This window comes from Anser anser, assembly GCF_964211835.1.
Source record: "Anser anser genome assembly, chromosome: 1".
NCBI classification, from domain to species: Eukaryota; Metazoa; Chordata; class Aves; order Anseriformes; family Anatidae; genus Anser; species Anser anser.
This window is the reverse complement of record NC_139720.1, coordinates 129,539,572-129,560,714: the sequence shown is the minus strand read 5'-3', so window position 1 is coordinate 129,560,714 and position 21,143 is coordinate 129,539,572. Positions and strand designations below refer to the sequence as shown.

At 42.8% G+C, this 21,143-nt stretch overlaps 1 protein-coding gene and 1 long non-coding RNA gene across 4 annotated transcripts in view; one reads left to right on the top strand and one right to left on the bottom strand.

The window, feature by feature from the left end:
- The first annotated feature begins 3,881 nt into the window (after positions 1-3,881).
- REPS2 (RALBP1 associated Eps domain containing 2) overlaps positions 3,882-21,143 on the top strand; it is a 96,525-nt gene continuing 79,263 nt past the window's right edge. For 2 of the 3 annotated variants that reach the window (XM_083847760.1, XM_083847759.1), the window contains exon 1: positions 3,882-4,147. In XM_083847760.1, the coding sequence (XP_083703886.1) occupies positions 3,944-4,147 (204 nt within the window). In that variant the 5' untranslated portion in view covers positions 3,882-3,943. Of the gene's footprint in view, positions 4,148-4,501; positions 4,764-21,143 lie in introns of those variants that run through there. The other variant, XM_083847761.1, reaches the window with a different exon arrangement.
- LOC310903938 overlaps positions 5,466-21,143 on the bottom strand; it is a 29,002-nt gene continuing 13,324 nt past the window's right edge. The window contains exon 2 of the long non-coding RNA XR_014587934.1: positions 5,466-21,143. This exon is cut by the window's right edge and continues 12,549 nt beyond it. This is a non-coding gene — a long non-coding RNA (uncharacterized lncRNA).

Below are 21,143 nucleotides of genomic sequence, written 5' to 3'. Positions count from 1 at the left end.
TCCCAGCAAGAGTATTTGCACACTAAATTGCTGCATGGATCTATGAGGCTGTCAGCTGCATTCCAAGCATGCTTGATGCCCTGGGTATGAAACCTGTGCAACCAGCTACTTGTCACCAAAGCCTTTTCTCCTTTTCCAGAGAAAACAAATAAAAAATCCCTAACATGTTATTAGTAGAAGGGGTTTGATTCACTCAGACTGGTTTGGGAAAATCTAGATGACAGTTTTCCAGCCAAACATTTGCCTGTGTTTCTGAAGCTTCGCCCAGTGATACGCGGGGTGTTGTCACTGTCAACAGGACGCAGCTGTCAGCTGGGCCTCGTGCCTTTCAGGCCAGGGCAAGCTTAACACGGTCTGAACCCTATGATAAGTGAAATAATGTACACGTTCTAGTGACTGGTCTTTGGGTTGTACTGCTCAAAAATAAAATAATAAAAAAAAATATAGATATATACATACATGTATATATATTCCCAGGATCCCCTAAATACTACCATATTAGAAGGGTTTTTTTACTTTTAATTACATATTACATGTCCTACTATATATGACTATCGATACTGATGATTTCATTATGGAAAAAAACTTACCTATCATCATACATATTAGTACAATTCCTATTAGCAAATCTTTGGAAGGAGCATTCCTTTTTTTTTTCTTTTTTTTTTCCCAATAACACTTTCATCTCCCTCCCACACTTGATCAAGGAATTGTTTGTAGGACTGCTGCTGGCTGTTTTTAGAATAAGTCACTGCGTTGTTATTTGGGTGGGGGAGGCAGGGAGGAAAGGAGGACCACACACAGATCTAAAGCATACTTTGATAAGTCGGATTTCAATCCAGTTTACATTACTGCCATTATTTTTTTTTTTCCAGCAAACAATAAATACTTACATTGTTTTGATTTACTGATAGGTAGAGGTTGTTAGTTGCAAGAAACATTTGTAGCCTATAATGACATCACAACTTCCCTGTAAACAGGAAGGTTTAAACCATCTTCCTACGGTACTTGCATGGCTTCTGTTACCGCTGGGTGCCTCTCAGCCTGAACTAATGTACCCTCACAAGAACTTTAGACATGTGATGTCTGTCAATACCAGCGTAGAGAGAGGAGGATGAGGCCACTATCGAAATGTTGTACCAGCGGACTACCACGTCCCACAGGCAAATACTTCCACTGCCATTACACGTTGCACACACTCAGCACGCACGCATGGCTTCTCGGGGTGCCCCAGTTCTTGCAATCAGCGTCAGGCAGACCTGAAGGTGTGCTCAGTCCCACGGGATGCTCAGCTCGCACCTGGCACCAAGCGATGGCACCGTCCCCTCCGCTGTGTGCAGAGAGGAGCAGTGCTGGTTGCCCTGCCTCCTTCTTCAGCTCGCGGGGGTTTGGTCCTTCGGAGTCTTGGAGGTTATGGTAGCGGGGCAGGCTGGTATTGTACACAGACTCTCCGTCTGTTTTGGTGAGAGTGGGTGACACGTAAAGAGTAATGTAAGTTGTGCAGGTCAAGAAAGAAGAGAAAATTGTCCAAAGGAAAAAAAAAAAAAAAGGCTGTGTTTGTGTTTGCAGTGTGGCTGGTAAGAGAGACTAGGGGGCAATGGGCATTTCCAGTATCTCCTTGCCATGCCCACTGTAAAAAAACTTAGAAACACTGAGGCCAACACATCAACAAATGTCAAGTGGTGCCTGGTGGGGCATTGGAGAAGGGAGAATTTGTTAGAATAAGACATTAGCAGCACAAGTACTGAGCTGGTCAATTTTCAGCAAGCATCTTCAGTCACAGGAAAATGCAAAATTAGCAGAAGATGTTGACAGCATTTTTTTTTTCCTGTCAGAATAACATCTCTCTTCTTCAACTTCAGCTGTAGGACAGCTGTAGTTCCACAAGCTAATCTGAAGTTATTATCCTATTTTCACAAAAGCCGTATAATTAAATAAGCCTATGGTTAGGTAAAGATGACCCATGTCATCTCCACGGTGCAGTTACCTTTTCCTGACCAGGACCTTGTACCTGACTGAAGGCACAGAGAGGGTGAGCAACATCTTTGGGCTTTCCAGAACTGGGCAGTCCTGGTGCAGCTCACTCTGCTCTGCAGCGCCTTCTGGAGAGGACTCGTGTAATTTTTCTGGGTTTTCCAAGTCAGGCTTCAAGATTCACTTTCTGATATACAACCACCCTCCTCCCAAACCGTATGCCTTACAATGACAAAATACCACGGCAATCCTCTGTCCCTAAAGGAACAAAGCTTTCTCCACCTATGGTCCCCTCACCCTCTATCTTTTATCAGGATCACCAGCTGTGTCCCCGCAGTAACTGCAAATCCCAGCCCGTGCGGCATTGCGAACAGTGAGAAGACCGGCACGTGTGTTCGTTCTGGATTAGAGGAATTAAAGGTTCCCCTGTTCTGTGCAGGGGAGAAGGAGGCACGGTTATATTCGTTGTGGAGAGGATAAAGTAATTTTGAAAGGAAACAGCAGTTCTTGTTTACGAAGACACTGGTGATGTGCAAGCAAGTGGGATTTTTTTTGGCTTTACAGACAAATTAATCGATAACAACTTTAATTGAAGTAGCCCTAACCTAATATTTTCCGGTCATAACACTATATGAAATTTTTTTAATTATATTTTTTTCCAGAACGAATAGCAACCGAGCACATAAAAACTAAAACGCGCTTACTTCCTAAACATTTTGTATTTCAGGAGCACATCTAACGACATTAGCCACGTGTTGCCAACGGAAAAAGAGCGTGACTGGATATGGGTCCATCTGGTTTCTCGGGGGCCAGGCCTCTTGTCAGCACCAGAGCCTTCAGAAAAAGAAATGCTCGCCCTTCGGCGGGTTGCTGCCTCTCATGAAGGCAACCTTCAGTGAAAGCCATGGGTTGGTTACCTTATGCCTTGAACTACCTCATCTGCTGAAATGACAGGAGGAGAGGCAAGCCTGACAAGCAACATAACCCAACAGGCAGCCTCTCTGCTGGGATTTTGTCACCTGCCGGGCTTTTAGGGAGGTGCTTCGCCTACAACAGGACCATTCATGGTGCTGCAGAGGAGCAGTCGGTCCAGTGTAGGAACCATGAAGATGATTAAGGGGCTGGAGCATCTGTCCTGTGAGGAAAGACTAAGCAAGCTGGGCCTGTGTAGCCTAGAGGAGATCGAGAGAGGATCTGATCAACCTCTATAAATACCTGAGGGGACAATGTAAAGCGGATGGGGCCAAACTCTTCTCAGTGGTGGCCAGCGATAGCACAAGGGGTAGCGGGTATAAATTGAACCACAGGAGGTTTCATCGCCGTATGAGGAAGAACTTTACAGTTTGGGCGACAGAGCACTGGGGCAGGCTGCCCAAGAGGTTGCAGAGTTTCCCCTGGAGATACTCAAAACCTGCCTGGATGCGATCCTGCGTAACGTGCTCTGGGTGACCCTGCTCGAGCAGGGGGGTTGGACTAGGTGATCTCTGGAGGTCCCTCCCAACCTCAGCCAGCCTGTGATTCTGTGAGTGGTAAAGAGAAATCTCGTCTCGCTAAACGAGGGGCTCTTTGCCCTCGAAACTGAAGTGAAGAAAGGTAGACAGAGAACGTAGCGGTGTTTATTTTCTCTTAGTCTCTCAGCAGCGGCCCACCGAGTCTCAGTGTGAGAGCACCACAGCACTGCCCGGTGCCGGGTCGCCCACGCAGCCTTATTTCGGGCAGCGGGCGGTGCTCCCAGCGGCACCGCCGCCGTCCCTCCGCCCGGCTGCTGGGGGCAACGACACCGCGCCCGGAGCCCTGCGGCACCCCCGGGGCGCACCGGCCGGCCGCGGGGGCTCCCCCGGCGCTGAGGCGAGGGCCGCACCTTCCCCGCCGCGGCGCCGCCTCCCGCCCGCCCGCCGCCCCGCCTCCCCCGGCGGCTCGGGCCCCGCCGCCCCGCCGAGCGGCTCTGCCCGCGCCGCGCCGCCCCGACATGGAGCCGGGGCCGCCGGGGGGCCCCGCCGCCTCCGCCGCCTCCGCCGCCTCCGTCGCCGGGCTGCCGCTGAGCGAGAGCGAGCAGCAGCGCTACTCCGAGCTCTTCTCGCGCTGCTGCCCGCCCCCCGAGGCGGCCGCCGGGGGCAGCAGCGTGGGCGAGCTGTTCCGGGCCTCGCAGCTGCCCCCGGACACGCTGCACCAGGTGGGTCGGGTCGGGGCGGGTCGGGGCGGGGGGCCCCGGGCGGCCGGGGGGCGAGCGGGGCGCGGGGCGGCCCCCCGGGGCCAGGCGGCGGCACGGAGCGGAGCCCGGCGCTGCGGGAGGGGGGCACGGCGGCCGCCCGGCGGCTCGGGGCTGCGGCTCCGGCTCCGCTTGCTTCATTTCTTTTCGTTTTATTTCGTTTCGTTTCGTTTTATTCTGTTTTATTTTGTTTTATTTTATTGCTTTGTTATTTTATTTTATTATTATTATTTTATTTTGTCTTATCTTCAGTCAAGCTGTTGCTGCTGCAGATATCCGCCTTTCTCTCCCCGCTGCCCAGGTGCGTGTGCGTTAGGGGTGGGCGCTGCACCCTTTGCCCCCAGCTTGTGTCCCCGGGGCACACGCAATTCTGGGCGCAGCCCCCCACGCCTGCATGCAGCCTCCCGGTTAGGGCAGCTCGGTAATGCCATTAGCTGCCTCCCAAGAGCCGCCTGGTATCGAAAGGACAGCAGCGTCGGCGGGGCTGCGGATGGCACGCAGCGCGTGGAAGTCTTGCCCTCACCTTGATCTTCGAGGGGTGTTTCAGTGCAGCTGGACACCAAGCCACAGGGTCGCATCGGTACGCCCGTACGTGAATGCGTTCAGGTGGGAAGCGGGAGGCTCTCGCCCGGTGTGAGCAGCGGAGCCCCGGCAGCAATTCCCCACGGAGGTGATGGGGCTCCCACGAAACCCTCCCCAGCTGCGGGGAGCAGCCAGGGCCGCTCTGTTCCCTGTCACCCCGAAGGGGTGGGCTTCTGCTTTTCCCCGCCCGCAGGTGGGTGATTTGACCCACAGATGGAAATTTTCAAGCGGAAAAAATCACGTCAAAGTGGGGCTGAAGTGTAGTTATAGCTGGCCCGAGGGAACAGGACTCCTCCTCCACTCTTCTTCCTGACTGTCAGGTCGTCTGTCAACAACTTTATATTGTGTAAATCCATATTACCTACGTGATTCTGAATGAAAAAGGTGATATTTCGAGGATGCTTTTCCCCTCTTACTTGCACTGTTTACCAGACACGCAAACCGCAGCTGACCAGGCACCACAGTGCTTTGTTTGCAGTCACGCCGTGGCCTTCGACCTGCAGGGAAGTTTGGTGGGGAAGGCAAAGGTATCGCATAGGTCCAGCACCGAGAGCAGGTCCTGGCAAAGAGGAAGAAGAAGGCATCTAATTTCAAATAACAGCGTACTGAAGAAGCGTATTAAAGCCCTATTAGTAAATTTGTGTGACTTTGGTATTAGTCACTTCATTTTCCGAAGAGTTACAGAAAAAAAAACTCTTAGTTTTACTATGTAGATCCTTATCCTATCATTTAAGTGAATTTGGTTGTCATATTATCACAGTCTGTTCTGGGGGTTTCTTTGGAGACTCTGGATTATAACGTGTGACTTAAGCCTGGAAATGTTTCAGTCTTCTTTTTTTTCTTCTTTTTTTAGTATTTTAGATTATTTCCAGGTATATTTATGATGTAAGGCGAATGTTACTGGGAAACTGGTAATTGGCTTCAGGAATCTTCAGGATAATAAGGCCTTTGGGATCTGGGGTTGTTTCTCTTCTTCCTTCCTGCCCAGCCCCTCTTGTTTATATGGCACTAATCACGGTGAAGCTGTGGTCTGTGGCTGGAGCTCCTATCCACCAAGCCCGCTGCTGTCAGGTATTCTTACGAACGTTTACTGGAACTGAAGAAAAAAATGAATTGCCATAATGAAAAAAAAATGGAAGCGTGGATCTTCAGATATGGGCAAAAACACAACATTGTTTTTTTCTGAGATATATGCTGATACTTTGTCTTTTGTTATCCTCCAAAAATGAAATTTCGTAGTTTTTTTTTTTTTTTTTTAAAAGTACCATTCTAACAATTGTGGAAACAAGGCATAGCAGTTCGTGGTAGCTGTTTTCTGCTAGTGCTGAGAACACCCATTTTAGGCAGAGGCAACTCGTTTGGGTTAAGGTAACATGTTTTCTTTGAAATGACTGTTGACCATGATGTTTTCTCAAAACAAAACGTATCCTTTCAAAATCCCCATCTGTCACAATTAGTGCTTCGTAAGCTGGCATCTCTTCAGAGCCATCAAGAAATGGTCATGCTGGGTGTTGTCACGTCGGAAAGGTGGAGATTTGGATTGGAAAATGGCTCTGGATTTCAAGTGAGCTGAGCCCGCACAGTGCAGAAGGTACTGAGCACTATTCCCCGGCCCTTACGTGGGCTACAGCAGGAGGTGGCCGTGGACCATTTTGTAAGCTATGTGTGACTTAAGCATTTTTTTCCTCAAGGTATTCATGAGGAGTGGTCTTACTGTCCGGGTGTGCTTCCAGAACTGGCATTCAGTGCCATGGCAAGTGCTGAACCTGTGCTGTTGCCTTCAAGGTTTTGTGCTTGTGTAGTAAGTGAGATAAACCTGTGAGAGAGAGCCTTTGGTTACAGTGTTTGATGGAGATTTCTTGTTGGTCAGGAGGATGCTCACAGGAGCTATGGGAAATCTCCTTCCACCTTCCTTGAATGCGATGTCAGGGCTTGCAGTCCCGACAAAGGTCTTGTGGGTGCAGCGAGGCAGGAGCACTGCTGTTCAATATGGCAATTCCTATGGGAAAAACAAGGACGTGTGCTCCCAAACAGCAAAGAGGCATGGTTTTGTTTGTTTGACGGTTCCTTGGCTCGATCCGGGAGGTAATTTAGATGAAATAGGCTAGGTAGCAGAGAGCAGGTAACATCAGAGTACATGCCAGAAGAGGAAATGCTGGTTTAAACAGGAAAAAATCCAAGAACGGCCAGGTCAGAAGGAGCAGATGGTGTGCACCCGAGAGCCCTGAGTCTTGCTAAGAATGAAGTGCTTGAACACAGATTCATTAGACACAGACTCGTTAAAATCAGCTATTCTGCAGGACCATAGAGTACAGCAGAGACTGTAGCAATTTAACTTGCTTTAGAGAAGGGACCAAGGAGTGAACTCAGCAGGAGTTATTTCAGTTCTGGAAAAACGGTTGGAGTTATAACTGGAATTAAAAATGTAAGACGCTTGACAGGACTGGGAAGGGCACAGCAGGGACAGGGCAGTGTGATTTTTGTGGGCCGTGTAATCGTACAGACTCGCAGCTTGGCAGAGGCTGGCAGGGACCTCTGGAGGTCACTGGGTCCAGCCCCTTGCTCAGGCAGGGACACCCAGAGCAGGCTGTCCAGAACCACATCCATACCTCCCCGTGTACTGGAAGCCTTTGAGTGTGCTGAAAGGCAGCACCACAAAGGTTTTATTTAGACTTGCGCAGAGCCTGGGGCAAATCTTTCACCAGGGTCTTTTAAAATAACTCTGTGAAATGTGTACAGTCTCTTGCCTGAAAGATCCATGCTAAGATTGTTTATTTTTAATATTTATGTCGGCGAGGAAGGAACAACCTAGTCATGTGCCATGCTGTTACATAGGCTCAGAAATAGAGGAAACTGAATGGCATCAGCCACATATAAATTTAGTGTTGGTCCAGTTGGAAGGGATGTGCCCTATGTTTTGACTCATAATAAAAGGAAAAAGAACTGAATTTGTGCAAAGAAAAAACATGCATGAAAAATAAATGTTTGCATGATTGCGTCTCAGGCAGGAGGCACCACTGATGACCACGAGGAGGTGACAGCAAGATTCGCATGCCTGCAAGGGGAAAAGTCTCTCCATACTTACCCCTGTGCCACAAGTGGCAGCAGTGGCCGTTTTGCCTTGTCTCATCTGGGGCAATCAAGCGTGATCCAATTTTAAAGCTAGCTGTGGGTGAGGACAGCCTCTGCTTATTGACTCCGTGATCCCAAAGTGCATTCGTTAGGTATGCCAAGTACCAATGGACTGATGTGTGCATGGATTTCAGATAAAAGAGTGCTTTATACAGTTATTACCCACTGGTCTGCAAAGAGGAGGTGCCTAGTGGTAATTTTGCTGTTTGCCAGTATTACTGTGGATCTCTGAAGATTTTGACTAAGAAAGAGAACAGGAGGATGGGGCTCAAGTTTTAGACTGAACTCCTTATCTTTTAGATTAGTTTTTCACGTATTTAATTAATTCTCACTTGGTTGTGTGATGGTATCTTTAATTCCTGGTTTTACAAACCTTAATCTTACTTGCGGACTTGCAATATCAGCACAGAGATCTAATTTTATTAAGAAAATGCATTCTTTCCTCTACAAACGAACAAACTGAGTTATTTCGAGCTCCGAGGATGACAAGTACTAATTGTGTGACTCTGGAGCTACACAGACGCTGCATTTTTTTAGTTGGACCTCTCCTTCCAGTTCTGTGTGAATAGGGAATTCAGACCAGCAGTCTTGCTTTTCCTCTGCATGGTCCATGAGTTATTTTGGTGACTTGTCTCTATAGTTACACTGAATTGTTTAACCGTCCTGTTGTGTTCAAAAGCAGAAGTGTGAATAGATTAAAAAAAAAAAAAGTTGCTAAGCTTCTATTTCATTGGAAAAGTGCCAGTAAAGGGTTGGCTTTTCTATCATTTATTTTTCATAAGCATAAATTACTACCTGCACGATAGCTGGGGCAGCGTTAGCTTAAAATGTTTTTTCTAGGCGGAAGAGGATAGGAACTGATGGCAGTTAAAAGATGAGCTTTTCGAGTGAGGAAAGTCTGGAGTTATTGTTACTTCACAAAAGGTAAAATTCACTCTGTTGTGCCCCTGTACAGAATTTGTCATCAAGCTGTTCTCAGTGCTGGAAATACGATTGAGCTGAACGATGAACAGCAAGCACATCAAAGACATCATGTTAGCTAGGAGGGCACATGGAGAAATTACATCCAGCTGACATCTTTGAGTCAGGAAGAAACAAAAGGGAGGTACAATTTTATGTAAGTGATAGAGCAAGAAAAGAAAACTGACATTTCAATATCAGTACTTCTGGCCACAATCCCCCAAACTGTCATTGCCTTTCTAGAGTCACAAGCAGACCTGTATTTATGTAAGAACATCCAAAATCCAGATGTAAAAAACGTAGTAGTAGTATTTAAAAAAAATAATAAAAAAAATCTAAGTTGTACCAAGGTAAAGGGCAAAATTTCACCTGAAGCAGTCTTAACAATATATTCCATTAAGAAACATTCAGAGGTCCTGGTACATCTTTAAACTGTTGTTTGACAGTTTAAACTGTCACATAGCAGTCACTGCTTACTGCTTAGAGTGCCTCAGTGTTGAGATGCACAGTAAAAAAAATTGTAGAAGCTGGTCCTTCTCAAGTGTGTTCCAAGTCACGCTGTAAAACCAGAGACTTCTGAACCTGCTTGACATAGACTTCCCGCTGGTGGTCAGAAATAGCGTGGTCAAGACCTGTAGCCTTTATTAATTGACCTTCATTACAACTAAGTATGGATTCATTATTTTATTTTCCAGTACGATAATACTTTGCTCCGCCAGTGATTTAAAATAACTGTGCAAGAGGGATGGAGGAAAAAGGTCCATTGGGATGAAAATGAGTAACTTTCATTCTATATGAGAGAGTGCTGCAGAATAAAGTAATGATGATGAAGATTTTTATTTTTTTTAAATGCGTGGTTTTGTCATGGTACTTGTGTAAGTGCAGTGGGTTCACTAAACAGTTGAATATAACCTCTTACTTTTGTGCATTTATCTGCAGCAACATGCTGTCAGTATTCTGATGTTTGCATGTGGACTGACTTGATGTTCACAATCTGTGTTACAACGGAGATGTTATACAGAGAACTCACCTGCTTCAGTGGGGGAATATAGTGCAGACACCCCCATAAAACAGGGTTGGTGTAAACTCAAAGCATGAATTTAGCTGAGCTGAAAAACTTAGCAAAGACTGATTCATGAATGACAAAGCAAGCATTTCTGTGACAAAAAAAAAAATCATGATGAATAACCTATTTAAATTTAAAATATGATGAATTGAGAAATACTTCTGATATAATATATGTAAAGCAAGTTTCTTTGATGTATTAACATCTGAACATACTGACAGTGTAGTAAAATAAAAAATTAATAAGCAAAACATGCTAGTTCAATTGTTTGTCTGCAGAAGTTGAGCGGATGAGCTAGTGGATAATTAACTACAAAAGGCTGCTGGAGTAGAAAACCAACCGTGGACAATACTAACCTCCTCTTCCTGAACAGAGGGAAGACTTTCTTTTTTTTTTCCAGTGTATTTCAGCAGCGTTGTTTAGTGACCACCGCATACAAGCTGCAAACTCTGTTGGGAAGAACTTGGTTGTTTTCATGCAGTTCAGATACGATAATGAGGTGGAAGCATGTGGGAGGATGAGATCCATTAGTGCTGTGATTTGTAGGACGCAGTGACCAGAAATAATCAGCTAAAGCACTAACTGCAAATTACACTTAATTTATTTAGGAAAATATTTAAAACAGAAAACATGTTTTTGTAAACTTACAATTGTTTGTAAACATAAGAAATGTATAGTTTTTCTAGCAGATGAAAATAGTCTGCTTATTTTTAAATGAATTCCAGTTTTCATTTAGATTTATCTTTGCATAAATCACAGGTGGATTGTACCTACGCAGGTAGGTGTATCTCTTAGCAAAGAACATAAAAAATCAAATTGCTTGCGAAATAAAAATTAAGATGCATAGTAAGCTACGTAGCGGCTTAAATTTGATTAAATATACTACTTATTAATAAAAACAAAAGTGTTATACATTAAAAACAAAAAATAATTATGCCCTGGTGTCCCCTTGCCTAGGCGAGGGCTGGCAGGTGCTGTGGGGATGGCAGCCATGTCTGAGCAAGCTGGCCCTGCATCGCACCTCGAACTGCATGCAGTGCCGTGCTAGCCTAAAACCACTCTGTAAACGGCATGACGTGCTTTAACTGAGGGGCAGGGAGTTAGAGTAGGTCAGTGGAAGGTGTTAACAACTTTCTGAGCGCATCCAGCCAGGCAGGCCTGTTCGTGAGTGGGAGGAAGGCCCGAGGTTGACTTGGCGGTGGTGAGGCCCGCAGTTGGGCGTGAGGTCTTGCCAGCTGGATCGAGGCCTGCTTATACTACCCCAAGTTATACGCTGCTTGTTAAATGGTCTCTTGACCCTAGATGAGTCATTCAGTGGTCTTCCTAATGAATATAAATTACTGTGCACAGCTGCAAGAGTGCCTTGCGTGGAGCAAGGTGGCTAGGGATTGCCTTTTAAGAAAGGGTCTTGAGAAGCTTCGAACAGCCTGGCTTCCAAAGCATGTTTTTAGCTGGTGTGTTCTTCTGCTCCTTTATTTTTCCTTCCAATGCCATGAGCAGTCTCCCCCATCCAAAAAACCTGCAGATGGTTCTTCCAGTATCTCCTGTTTGTATCTGCATAGTCCTGTAATCTTCATGTGCAACTCAGCCGGTCCTCTTCTGCACCAGGAGATGGCAAAGAACTAGTCCTTTGAGCAGGGTTGTACTTGAAATGCTGGATCCAGAACTTAAAATTCCCATTGGCATGGTGGCATTGAAAATTTAGAGTCTGCTAATGGGAAACACGTGGCTGAGCCTGAATTTAAGCTGTCTGTACATGGCCTGTAGTGTCTGCTTGCTCGTTACTTTATGAATCATGAAGCTGAGTTCTACCTTCAATAGCAAATGTCTGTAGTGTTGCTGTATTATTATTATTATTATAAATTTCAAGTGGTTTTGGCATCAGCCTTTCAGATTATTATTATTATTTTTCCCTCTTCTGAAAGCCTCTCTTTCCATACCAGGGAACATTAGATCAGCTTTGGCATAGGTAGCGTTTCACATTTCATGCGTTCTTTACTTATGGCATAATTTACACAATGATGGCCTATGGAAAGCCAATATGATGCTCTTTCAGAATAAAACAATGTGTCTAGTCTTCTGCAAAACAAGATGAGAACTCTGGGCTAACAAATACATTCAGAATTATTTTGTTACCAACAGTAACAGCAGGGGAGCAGTAAAAGGTGAAGAACTTAGAAGTTTCAAAGGCCAAAAATAAATGGGGAGGGAGGCAAAAACAACTCAATAGTGTGATTTATGTATACATTTATTTTGCTTTCCCTCCTCTTGGAATAACTGTTGCCCTTATAAGAACATCTTTCTGTTTTAATAGATGTAGGCTGCCTTTCCTTTACTATCTACGGGTAGAAATGCAAATACAAGGCATGATATTAAATGTGCTATAAAATGCTCTCATATTGTGCATGAGCAGTGGAGATGATGTAATCTTTGACTCTGTGCAGTGTTCTTGCTATGGAGTCCTGTGTTCTTTAGCAGAATTGAGGATGAACACTTGGTTTAGACACAAACAAGTAAGGTTCATTCTTGCTGACTGAATGATGCATTTCACCACGTGAAGTGCAAGCATGTTGTTTGAAACGATGATAATTTTAGGTTTTAGTTTAGTGATGTGGAAGAGAGAAATTTAAGCTGCTTTTCCAAGTGATGTGTTGATTCAAACTGTAGGTAAATAAGCTGTAAGATCAAGAAAGGGCAGGAAAGGTCATCTGAACACACTATATGCAATGAAGTTATCAGCTAAAATGGTACGCCTTCAGTTAAGTCTTTTGACAACTTTTCAGTCATATAAAAACAATGCATACATTTCAATGAAAGAAGATTTTAATTTTTGTGGTATGGATTAAGGTAAATGCACAACTGAAGAGAGTAGTGTTTAGATATTTGCTGCGTTCCTTTAAAAAGTACCTGCTGTAAGCACAAGGGAAGTGAACTCAGGAAATGTGCCAAATGTGATAAAACGGGATTGGTGCAGGGAGCATCAAGATTTTTTGGGGCTGCCAGGCTAGAAAATCATATCGCAGCAAATTCAGAAGAAAAAGGCTTACTCTAGGAAAAAAAAAAAAAATGATTATGATGGGAGATCATAACGGGAGATAACAGGCTTTATGTGGTTTCTCTTTGTGTCAAAAATGCATCACAGAGTTTCTGTTTTCCTCTGTATTAGTAGAGTCTCATTTTATCTGTGAAGTGGAATAGAACCCAGAGTTACATTTTCATGGAAAAAGCCAGAATTTCTTCTTTCTGAAGCAAAGTTAAATGTGAGAAATGTTCACAAAAGAAGTTGATTTGGAAATGTTTAAAAACCTATAATTTACTGAACTAAATCAAAGCACATTGTTTTGAACTGCTTAGGTGTTAAAGCGCTGTGGCATCTTAAATGGGTAAGTTTTGGGAAGGAAATCATTTACGTACATCATCTCTTGGTCCTTCCTGTTGGTTAGACTAGTTCTGCTGTTAGGTGGAGCTGCGGTGGTGACCAGGCAGCTCCTGGATGTGATCTGCTGAGGAACTGTGAGAGCAAGGGTGTGAACCGTCAAAACTACAGCTTCCACAAGATTCTGTGGTACTTTTATATTAATGCATCCTGGAACAAAATATTTCAAGCAGAAACTCGTAAAGCTCATTGGAATTTGAATGTTCTTTCAGGATGAAACTCAATATTTTGCAGTATTTTCAATTAGTTAAGTTCAAGATGACTAGATCTGGTGGCTGCCGTCTATCTGGAGAGTATTTATCCGTTTGTCATCACTACTTGAATACTAACTGTTGTGATTTTTAGCAACTTGAAGCACTTTTTACCACTGCCTTCAGAATGTCACATCTCTCTTCTTGTTTTGCTGATACTGTTTTAATTATAAAGGGAGGAGGACTAGGAGGCACCAAGTATCAGATCTTCAGTGCAGAGTTGTCCATAACTGATTCTCATTCTGAAAAGTGAGAAGCAAAATGCTTGAATTTCTGAAGAACGAGTTTTCTCTATTATTGCTGAAGTTTTGGAAGACCTAAATAATGGTAGCTGCTAGAAATGTTCTCCTTTTTAGCTGTGGGATGTGTCCCATGTAGACAGTAATGTTGCTCGCTGTCTAATGTTCTCTTCTTTAAACTCTAAATTCAGCATTAATGGTAAGAAGGCATCCTGAAAATTCTTCTTTGGACACAAAATACACTAATTCCATTCTTAAACAGTGGGAGAAACAAAAACTGAATGCAAGGCATTTCCGGAGTGATAGTATTTTTTTCTAAATCATAGTGGCGTGGCTGCTCGGTTACTGGCCTAGTTCCTTTCTGGTGTGGTAACTGCAATGCTAGTGCCTTCGAACAGCTTTTTGTGCTGCTGATAGTTTGATCTCATGTTTTTGGTAGGAAGCTTAAAGAACAGGTAGACTGAAACTAGTTTCCCATTATAAGAAAGTAAGTGGAGACGTTGTCCAAGTACGAGAGTGCTAGGACATGGAAGGACAGCAGTGAATCTCCTTCAAAGCTGTGGCTGTGAAAGAGGCTGGAGAGGAGGGAGGCTTGGAAGAATCAGCCAGGTGCACACTGAGGAATATCTGGTTTGGGAGGAGATCAGAAGGCAAAAATAAATAAATCCCAATTTCATTGTTAACTGCTGTTCTCTGTTGTTGAATAATGAAAGGCAGAGACCAGGAAGCTGCTTGTTTCTGGTTTTTATTAGATGCTGTAGGTACCATGGTGATGAGCAGGTTATAAATATAAATGTTGGTTGCATATAGAACATGAAACAGACTGGAACCTGGTGACCTTTAAAAAGGGGGTAACGTAAGGTTTAAAATTATGCTGATGTCTGAAGCTTCCTATGGAGTCCTTGAGAAGTGCCATAAAAACCCTATCAGTAGTTTAAAAATAAAAAATAAAAGGCAAAAAAAAAAATCACACATCTGAAATCTTATCCTGTTTACGTTAATGCAATCTCATGCGATGGCACCAGAGTTAGAAACAAAGAGACCCTCAGGTTTCTGTTTTCCACGCCCCGTGTGTTATACCACTGTAACAAAAAGCATGCTTGCATTTTTTTTTTTTTTGCACTTGTAAACCTGCTGCTACCCATGCTTGAGTGGGGAATTTTTAAAAGAACAGCACTAAATTCTTATTTTGGAGATATGTTGTGCTTGTAAAATAATACGTCTATGAAGTCATGCCTTTCCAAAAGTGTTTTGAGTGTTTTGAGAGGAAGGAACCTGAATGGGAGCCTGGATGTCAGTCTTCCAGCACCTGGCACTGCGCAGTGCAACTGGTCAGGGCAAATATTGTCTCAGGACAAGAAGGAGCAGCACCAAGCAATGTCAGCAGGAAAATAATTCTTATTGTTATTTACATTGAGTTATCTGTCGCTTATTTTTCTTCTCTCTCTCTCTGTTCTCAGCTGTAGTATAGTAATTATACCTTTTATTTGAACTAATCTAAATCTGGACCCTCCTTGAGGAGGTTATTCTCCAAAGGATTATTTCTCTTTAGAAAATACTTATTAACTGTTTTTTTTTAAAGACTGCATTATTTACTGTATACGTATTTGATTGCAGGGGATGTGTGTGAGAGGAAAGACTCTTAAGTTCAGTCTAGCAAGGCACTTTGTGTCAGTATAACCGCTAAATTTAAGCCCTACAGCAAAACTGATACTGAAGGAGAGGTCTTAAAATGAAAATCTCTTAGTAGGAGAAACATCCAAAAGAGCAAAAGTAGAGAGTAAGTGTGTTAAGCTCTATTTTTTCAATGTGCTATATAAAGTATTTGGCAGTGTTTAAGTGCAAATGTCAGTAACAACCAAATTAATACTGAGACAAATACAGCAATATTTGGGTCCTTCTAGTAACCTTCTAGCCAGTGAAGTGTAAAGTAAGTTTCAAAATAGGAGAGTGTTTAACATATTATACTGAGGAACAGTGTGGCAAGGGCTGTAGATGTAAAATACTTTTAAAGTAATGTATTAGAAGTGCTATCTAGTTTTCCATGATCTGGATTGATCTGTATAGGGGTTCTAAACCGGGATATAGGAATTCTGGGGAAATATGGTGCTTTAAATATTTGTAGGACCATCCTGTGGTCAAATTGGCTAAAACAGTGTTTCTACAGTTTCCACAGCACTTTCTAGTTGTGTGACATAATCAGTATGTGATTCTACAGAGCTCAGAGAAGCACTAAATTTGTCTGAAGAAATTAAGTCATTTGAGCCAATGATAAATATTTGAATAATCTTGCTTTCTTTCCTGATGGCTGTTGCAAGACAACACTTCTTCCAAGCAACACTGTACAGCAATTTTCTTTCGTAGAAGAACACTAAGGCATTTCAAAAACAGGTCACTGTTGCTATAAAATGGGCAAGACAATAGTTTTATAATGAAAGAGCGTACCAGAGCTGTGTAGTTCCAAGGAAAAGTAGTTTTGTATCATTAACTAATAATACACGTTATCATAGCGAACCACTTCCCCACATTAAAGCTTAATGGATTTTAATCTAAAATGACTTTTTCTTCCCATGAAATATAAATTGTTTATTTTGGCTTGCTGATGATGTTTCTGTTCTGTTAGACATGTGCCTGTCCATGCTGTTTATACCTTGTTATATTTCGCTCTGTTGACTTAGCCTTTCCTTGCGGTCCACCTGGGAGAATTGCTACAAGCATCGTACTGGAAGTTCCTCTGCAGTAGGAATGCTCAGATCTTTTCTTCACGGCAAGAGTAGTTCGTTTATTACCAAGGTTGCGAGCAGAATATGAAAGTTATTTATATCCTTGTGTGTACACCCATCGGTCTCATTAGATACCAGGGTAGACTGTCAGCATTTCACATCTGTTTTTTAGCTGCTTAAACGGCTGATGACGCATTTGAGTTTCTGAACATGTAACATACACTATGGGGAAAGCATCTTTCCTCTGGTTCTCCACAAGGATCTTGCTTAACATGCCACCCAGCTCTTTATGCAACGCGGGGTTTCATCTGCTGCTGAGAGTGACCTACCAGCTAATGGTCTTTCTGTTACCATTATGTCATTACCCACGGGCACGTCTTCCTGAAAGGTCTTGCCGTTTCCTACATAACTGCATGGTTTCGTCTCAAAAACGATCACAGAAATAACTTACAGTTTCCTTTATTGCTGCTTATTCCACTTCACCTTTCTGAATGTAATCTAAAATTTGCCAATTTCCCATGTCATGGGTTCGGGTTATTTTGGCCTGGTTTTGAAATAAAATGAGGCTTGAGCAATAATACTGTTAATTCAGCCCAGTAATAACTTCTGAATCTGTTCATTGTCAACAAAACTTCACAGAAAATTAAGAGACTTTGAAGAGGTGAAGTTCCTAAGATCTGTGAAAGACAAGTCATTTGGTAGAAGAAAGCCCTATTAATTTTCCTGCTGAAAGAAAGCTCCCAAAGTGAACTCAAGGCACGTTAAAGAATTTGTTTGGGAATGTCACTTCAAGGCAGGGATCCGGAGGAAATTGGGATTCATTGGTCTTGCTGCTCATGGGTGACTTTTGCTTGGACCCGATCGATGTAGATATGAATAGTAGTTTGGGCATGAGCTAAAAGAAGGGTTGCAGAATAGCGATTTAAAAGCCGCCGTGCTGTTGAGTAGAGAGGGGCAAAAGGGGATGGCAAGTCTCTCCGTGTCTGCTCGGGGATGCTGTTTTGGTGCCTCTCCCTGCCCCTCCAACCCTCGCCGCGCCGCTCCACCTGCGCTGCTCTTTGTTCCCCTCCGCTCCAGCTGGCGACCTACAGGAGCCAAGAGAGCTGCTGCTTCAGCGCTTCTCTGCATCTGCCAGGAAATAAATAAAGAGCGGGAAGAGAAACGGAAGGGATGCGTTCTTGCTCTTTTTGTCGGCTCTGCTTAGGGCTTTTTTTAATTGTACGTCTTGCAAAAATGTATCACTGTGAGAAAATTTCCTTGAGACTGGAGCTGGATCCTGTCGCTGCCTTGGTTTCCTTAGTTTTTTGGCATTAAGAAAAATGCAAGGGCTTCAACAGTGATGCATTGGAGCTGGATTCTCGTTTTTACCACTGTTAAATACACCATTGCTATTGAGAGGCTTGATGCAGTCCCCTAAAGGCTTGCCAGGGGTTGTGCTTTGTTTGCATACACCCCTCAGTCAAGCAGCGCTCTGTAAGGTGTCCTACGCATGCAGGTGGGCTGCCCAAATTTCATCTTGATGTTGTTTTGGGAGTTGTTTGCTTTCAGTTCTATAAATTCCGTCTAACTCTCTTTCTGGAAGCTGGATATTACGTGGTGGCGCTATTCCTGCTCCTTCTGTGCCTATGTTTTCTCCTGGTGTTTCCAGCCTTCTGGAATCTGCCTGGGCATTGGAGAGAGTGCGCCCATTGCTTTCTTGTTGTACGTGGACTCGGGGTTCCCTGGTCCCCCCAGTGATGTCTCATCCCGTGGCTGGGGTTCAGATGAACAGGGGGATTGTGTGAGACACAACAAGCAGGTGAACCTTTCACGTGTATAACATGCCATCTCAGCATGTCGCAGTTAAAAGCTACTTCTGAATTAAATACCTAGATTCAACACCCTATGCTCTTTCCTGTTTTGTTTTGTTTTGTTTTGTTTTTTCCCCCCAAAGGAAACATTGATCTCTCCAGCCCTTTTTTCGGCACCCCTAGATCATTCATCAGCAACTTCTCCAGTGGTTTCCCTTCAGGAAGTTTCACTTCTTGTGGTGCAAGAGCTGGCTTCATGGCACTGTCTGCTGTGTAGGACAGGCTGGCTGCCTGAATTTCCTTGGCAGTGAGCTTGTCGTAATGCATAATATTTGTTTTGTCATGGGTATATCTCATTATTTATTTCTATATCTCTTTCATTTTCCCTTAAGAGCATCAAGTCACCTTTTGAAAGCATTTACATTTTTTGATGTATGTTTCATTTTTTTGTAATTATGTGTAGAAATGAGTAATAGATTTTCTTTAACTTCCTACTATGTCTCTGCTGTCTGTTTTTTCCTAACATATAAGGAAAGTTTGCCTTATTTTCCAAATTTCATTACAGAAATGTTTAGGTATAAGTGTTGCAGGGGAATGCTTCCTTGCAGAAAAAATGTATAACTATTTCCAATGGAATTTAAAAATAACAAACAACTTATTAAATCTTGGAAAAGAATGTTTAACAAAATCTAATAATGAACCAAATTTTGCCTGACCATGTACATTTTGACTTCGTAAATGTGTTTGAGGTTTTAAACTACACGAAACATTTGTGACATGGTTTGTTTGAAGGACTGTTGGGAATTCAAGATAATTTCTGAAACGATATATTATCATTAATGTTCTATACGTTCTTGGGGTTTTGATGAATATTACTCAATATACATGCTTTTGCTTAAGATTAACAAGTCTTTGCATTTTATGAAAAATCAAAGCAATGTGTTAGTCAACAACGCCATAAGATCCATGTTGTTGGTCTCTTTGAAAGCTGTCGTATATCCTGTGCTCAACCAGCTTGCCCAGCCTAGAGCGAGCTCCATGCATGCTCTGAAGGCACCGGTGCTGACCCAATCTTCCTTATTCCTCAGAACCACCTCTTGCTCAAGGGGGTAGTTCATGAAGGATTCATGAAGATGTTGATGTCCCTAAGAACAGATTAGTTGCATCCAGGCAGGCTTGAAGTTGCAGTTCCTGCAGATGCATTGAGACAGTAGTTTGTATGGTGCTTGGGAACATGGTTCAGTGGGTGACGTTGGTAGTAGGGTGATGGTTGGACCAGATGGTATTGAAGGTCTTTTCTAACCTTACTGATTATATGATTGCCTAGTGTGTTTGCCAGTATCTTTCTTTTTTTTCTATTCTAGTTTTTGAAAACATCATTCCTAGTGCCATGACTTTGTCCTGTGCTCACAAACACTCTTTGCCCCTGAAACCAACCTTGGCCGAGGACCAGAAAAAAAAGGCATATTTATCAAAGGCCAGTTTTCAATTTTGTTGGAAATACTGGCACTGCCCTGTAATAACTAGACATTTTCTGGTGGAATGAATTCACAGTAAATGTCCTGTTGAGTAGGAAATGTTTCTTATTCATTCCTTGAAAAATGAGCCGTGGGGGCAAGCTAAGTTGGATGATGGCCATTTTACACTCTGGTCAAAACTTAGAGAAGACCAACAACTAACCTGAAAATAATTTTATTGTAGAATGCTTAATAACATGATTTAAAACACACACAAAAAAACAGAGTTTAACTTTTTTATCATCTGTTTTGTTCCTCTGAGACTTTTATTCTTGAAGTTTCATTTGAGTCCAACTTGTTCAATGTGTCTATTTTTTTTATGTGATGTGCTCTCATCTGTAGGCCGTGTTGTAGATTTGGACTTAAGTGGAATGTAAATATCTTGCACAGGAATCCCAAGTCGAATCCTTCCCAAAGTTTTTGTAGAAAATCAATTTCCTGTGAGGAGTGTCAAGATTTTTTATGGTTAATACTCCACAGAAATGCCTCCAATTTTTTTTTTTTTTACCAAGCTGGAAAAAATCCGGTATTGTTATGCAATACAAATTTTGTGCTTTTGATGTGCTATAAATTCAATTACATACCTTATTAAAATTTCTTATATAAAAGTGTGAGGACAAAAGTATTCATATTCTTTCAGTTTGAGTTAATTCCTTTTGACATTGAAGTGTGGAGCCAAAAATTTTCAGTGTTGTGAGAATCATTATGAAGAAAGCAATTCTGAGGGATTTAAAAAATATGAGAGGCTATGGTATGGTGCCCAAATACTGTGACATTAAAAAGAAAGGTACAAAATACAATATTCCATTGTAGACTAGTTTATTTGTATCCTTTTCACGTGACTTTGTGAACTAGAACTTTTCCACGTATCTGAATCTGGAAGCATGAAATGGGCAGGCCAACCAATAGGTTTTTATATGGGTGTGGCTATTTCAAGGAATTGCAGATATTTTTTGGAAAAATCAATTTTCTTTTTTATGGTTCCAAATGTGTCATATTGTTTTGGTGGCATTTCGCTTGCTTTTGCTTCTCAGTGGAGCATTTGCAATTGTCACAATTTTTCCATGATCAGTTGCCTAGTAAGATAAAAGTAAACAGTAGATTAATATAATTCTCACCATTTAGGAAAAAAAGGTAACACAGTTTGTCTTCATTTGTCAGAATTAAAATCATCCTGGTTTTGTGCATACCTCAAGATCTGCACATAGTCATACAATTCTTCAAAGTTGTACTTTGTCCATCAATAACAAATATTCTTTTTTGT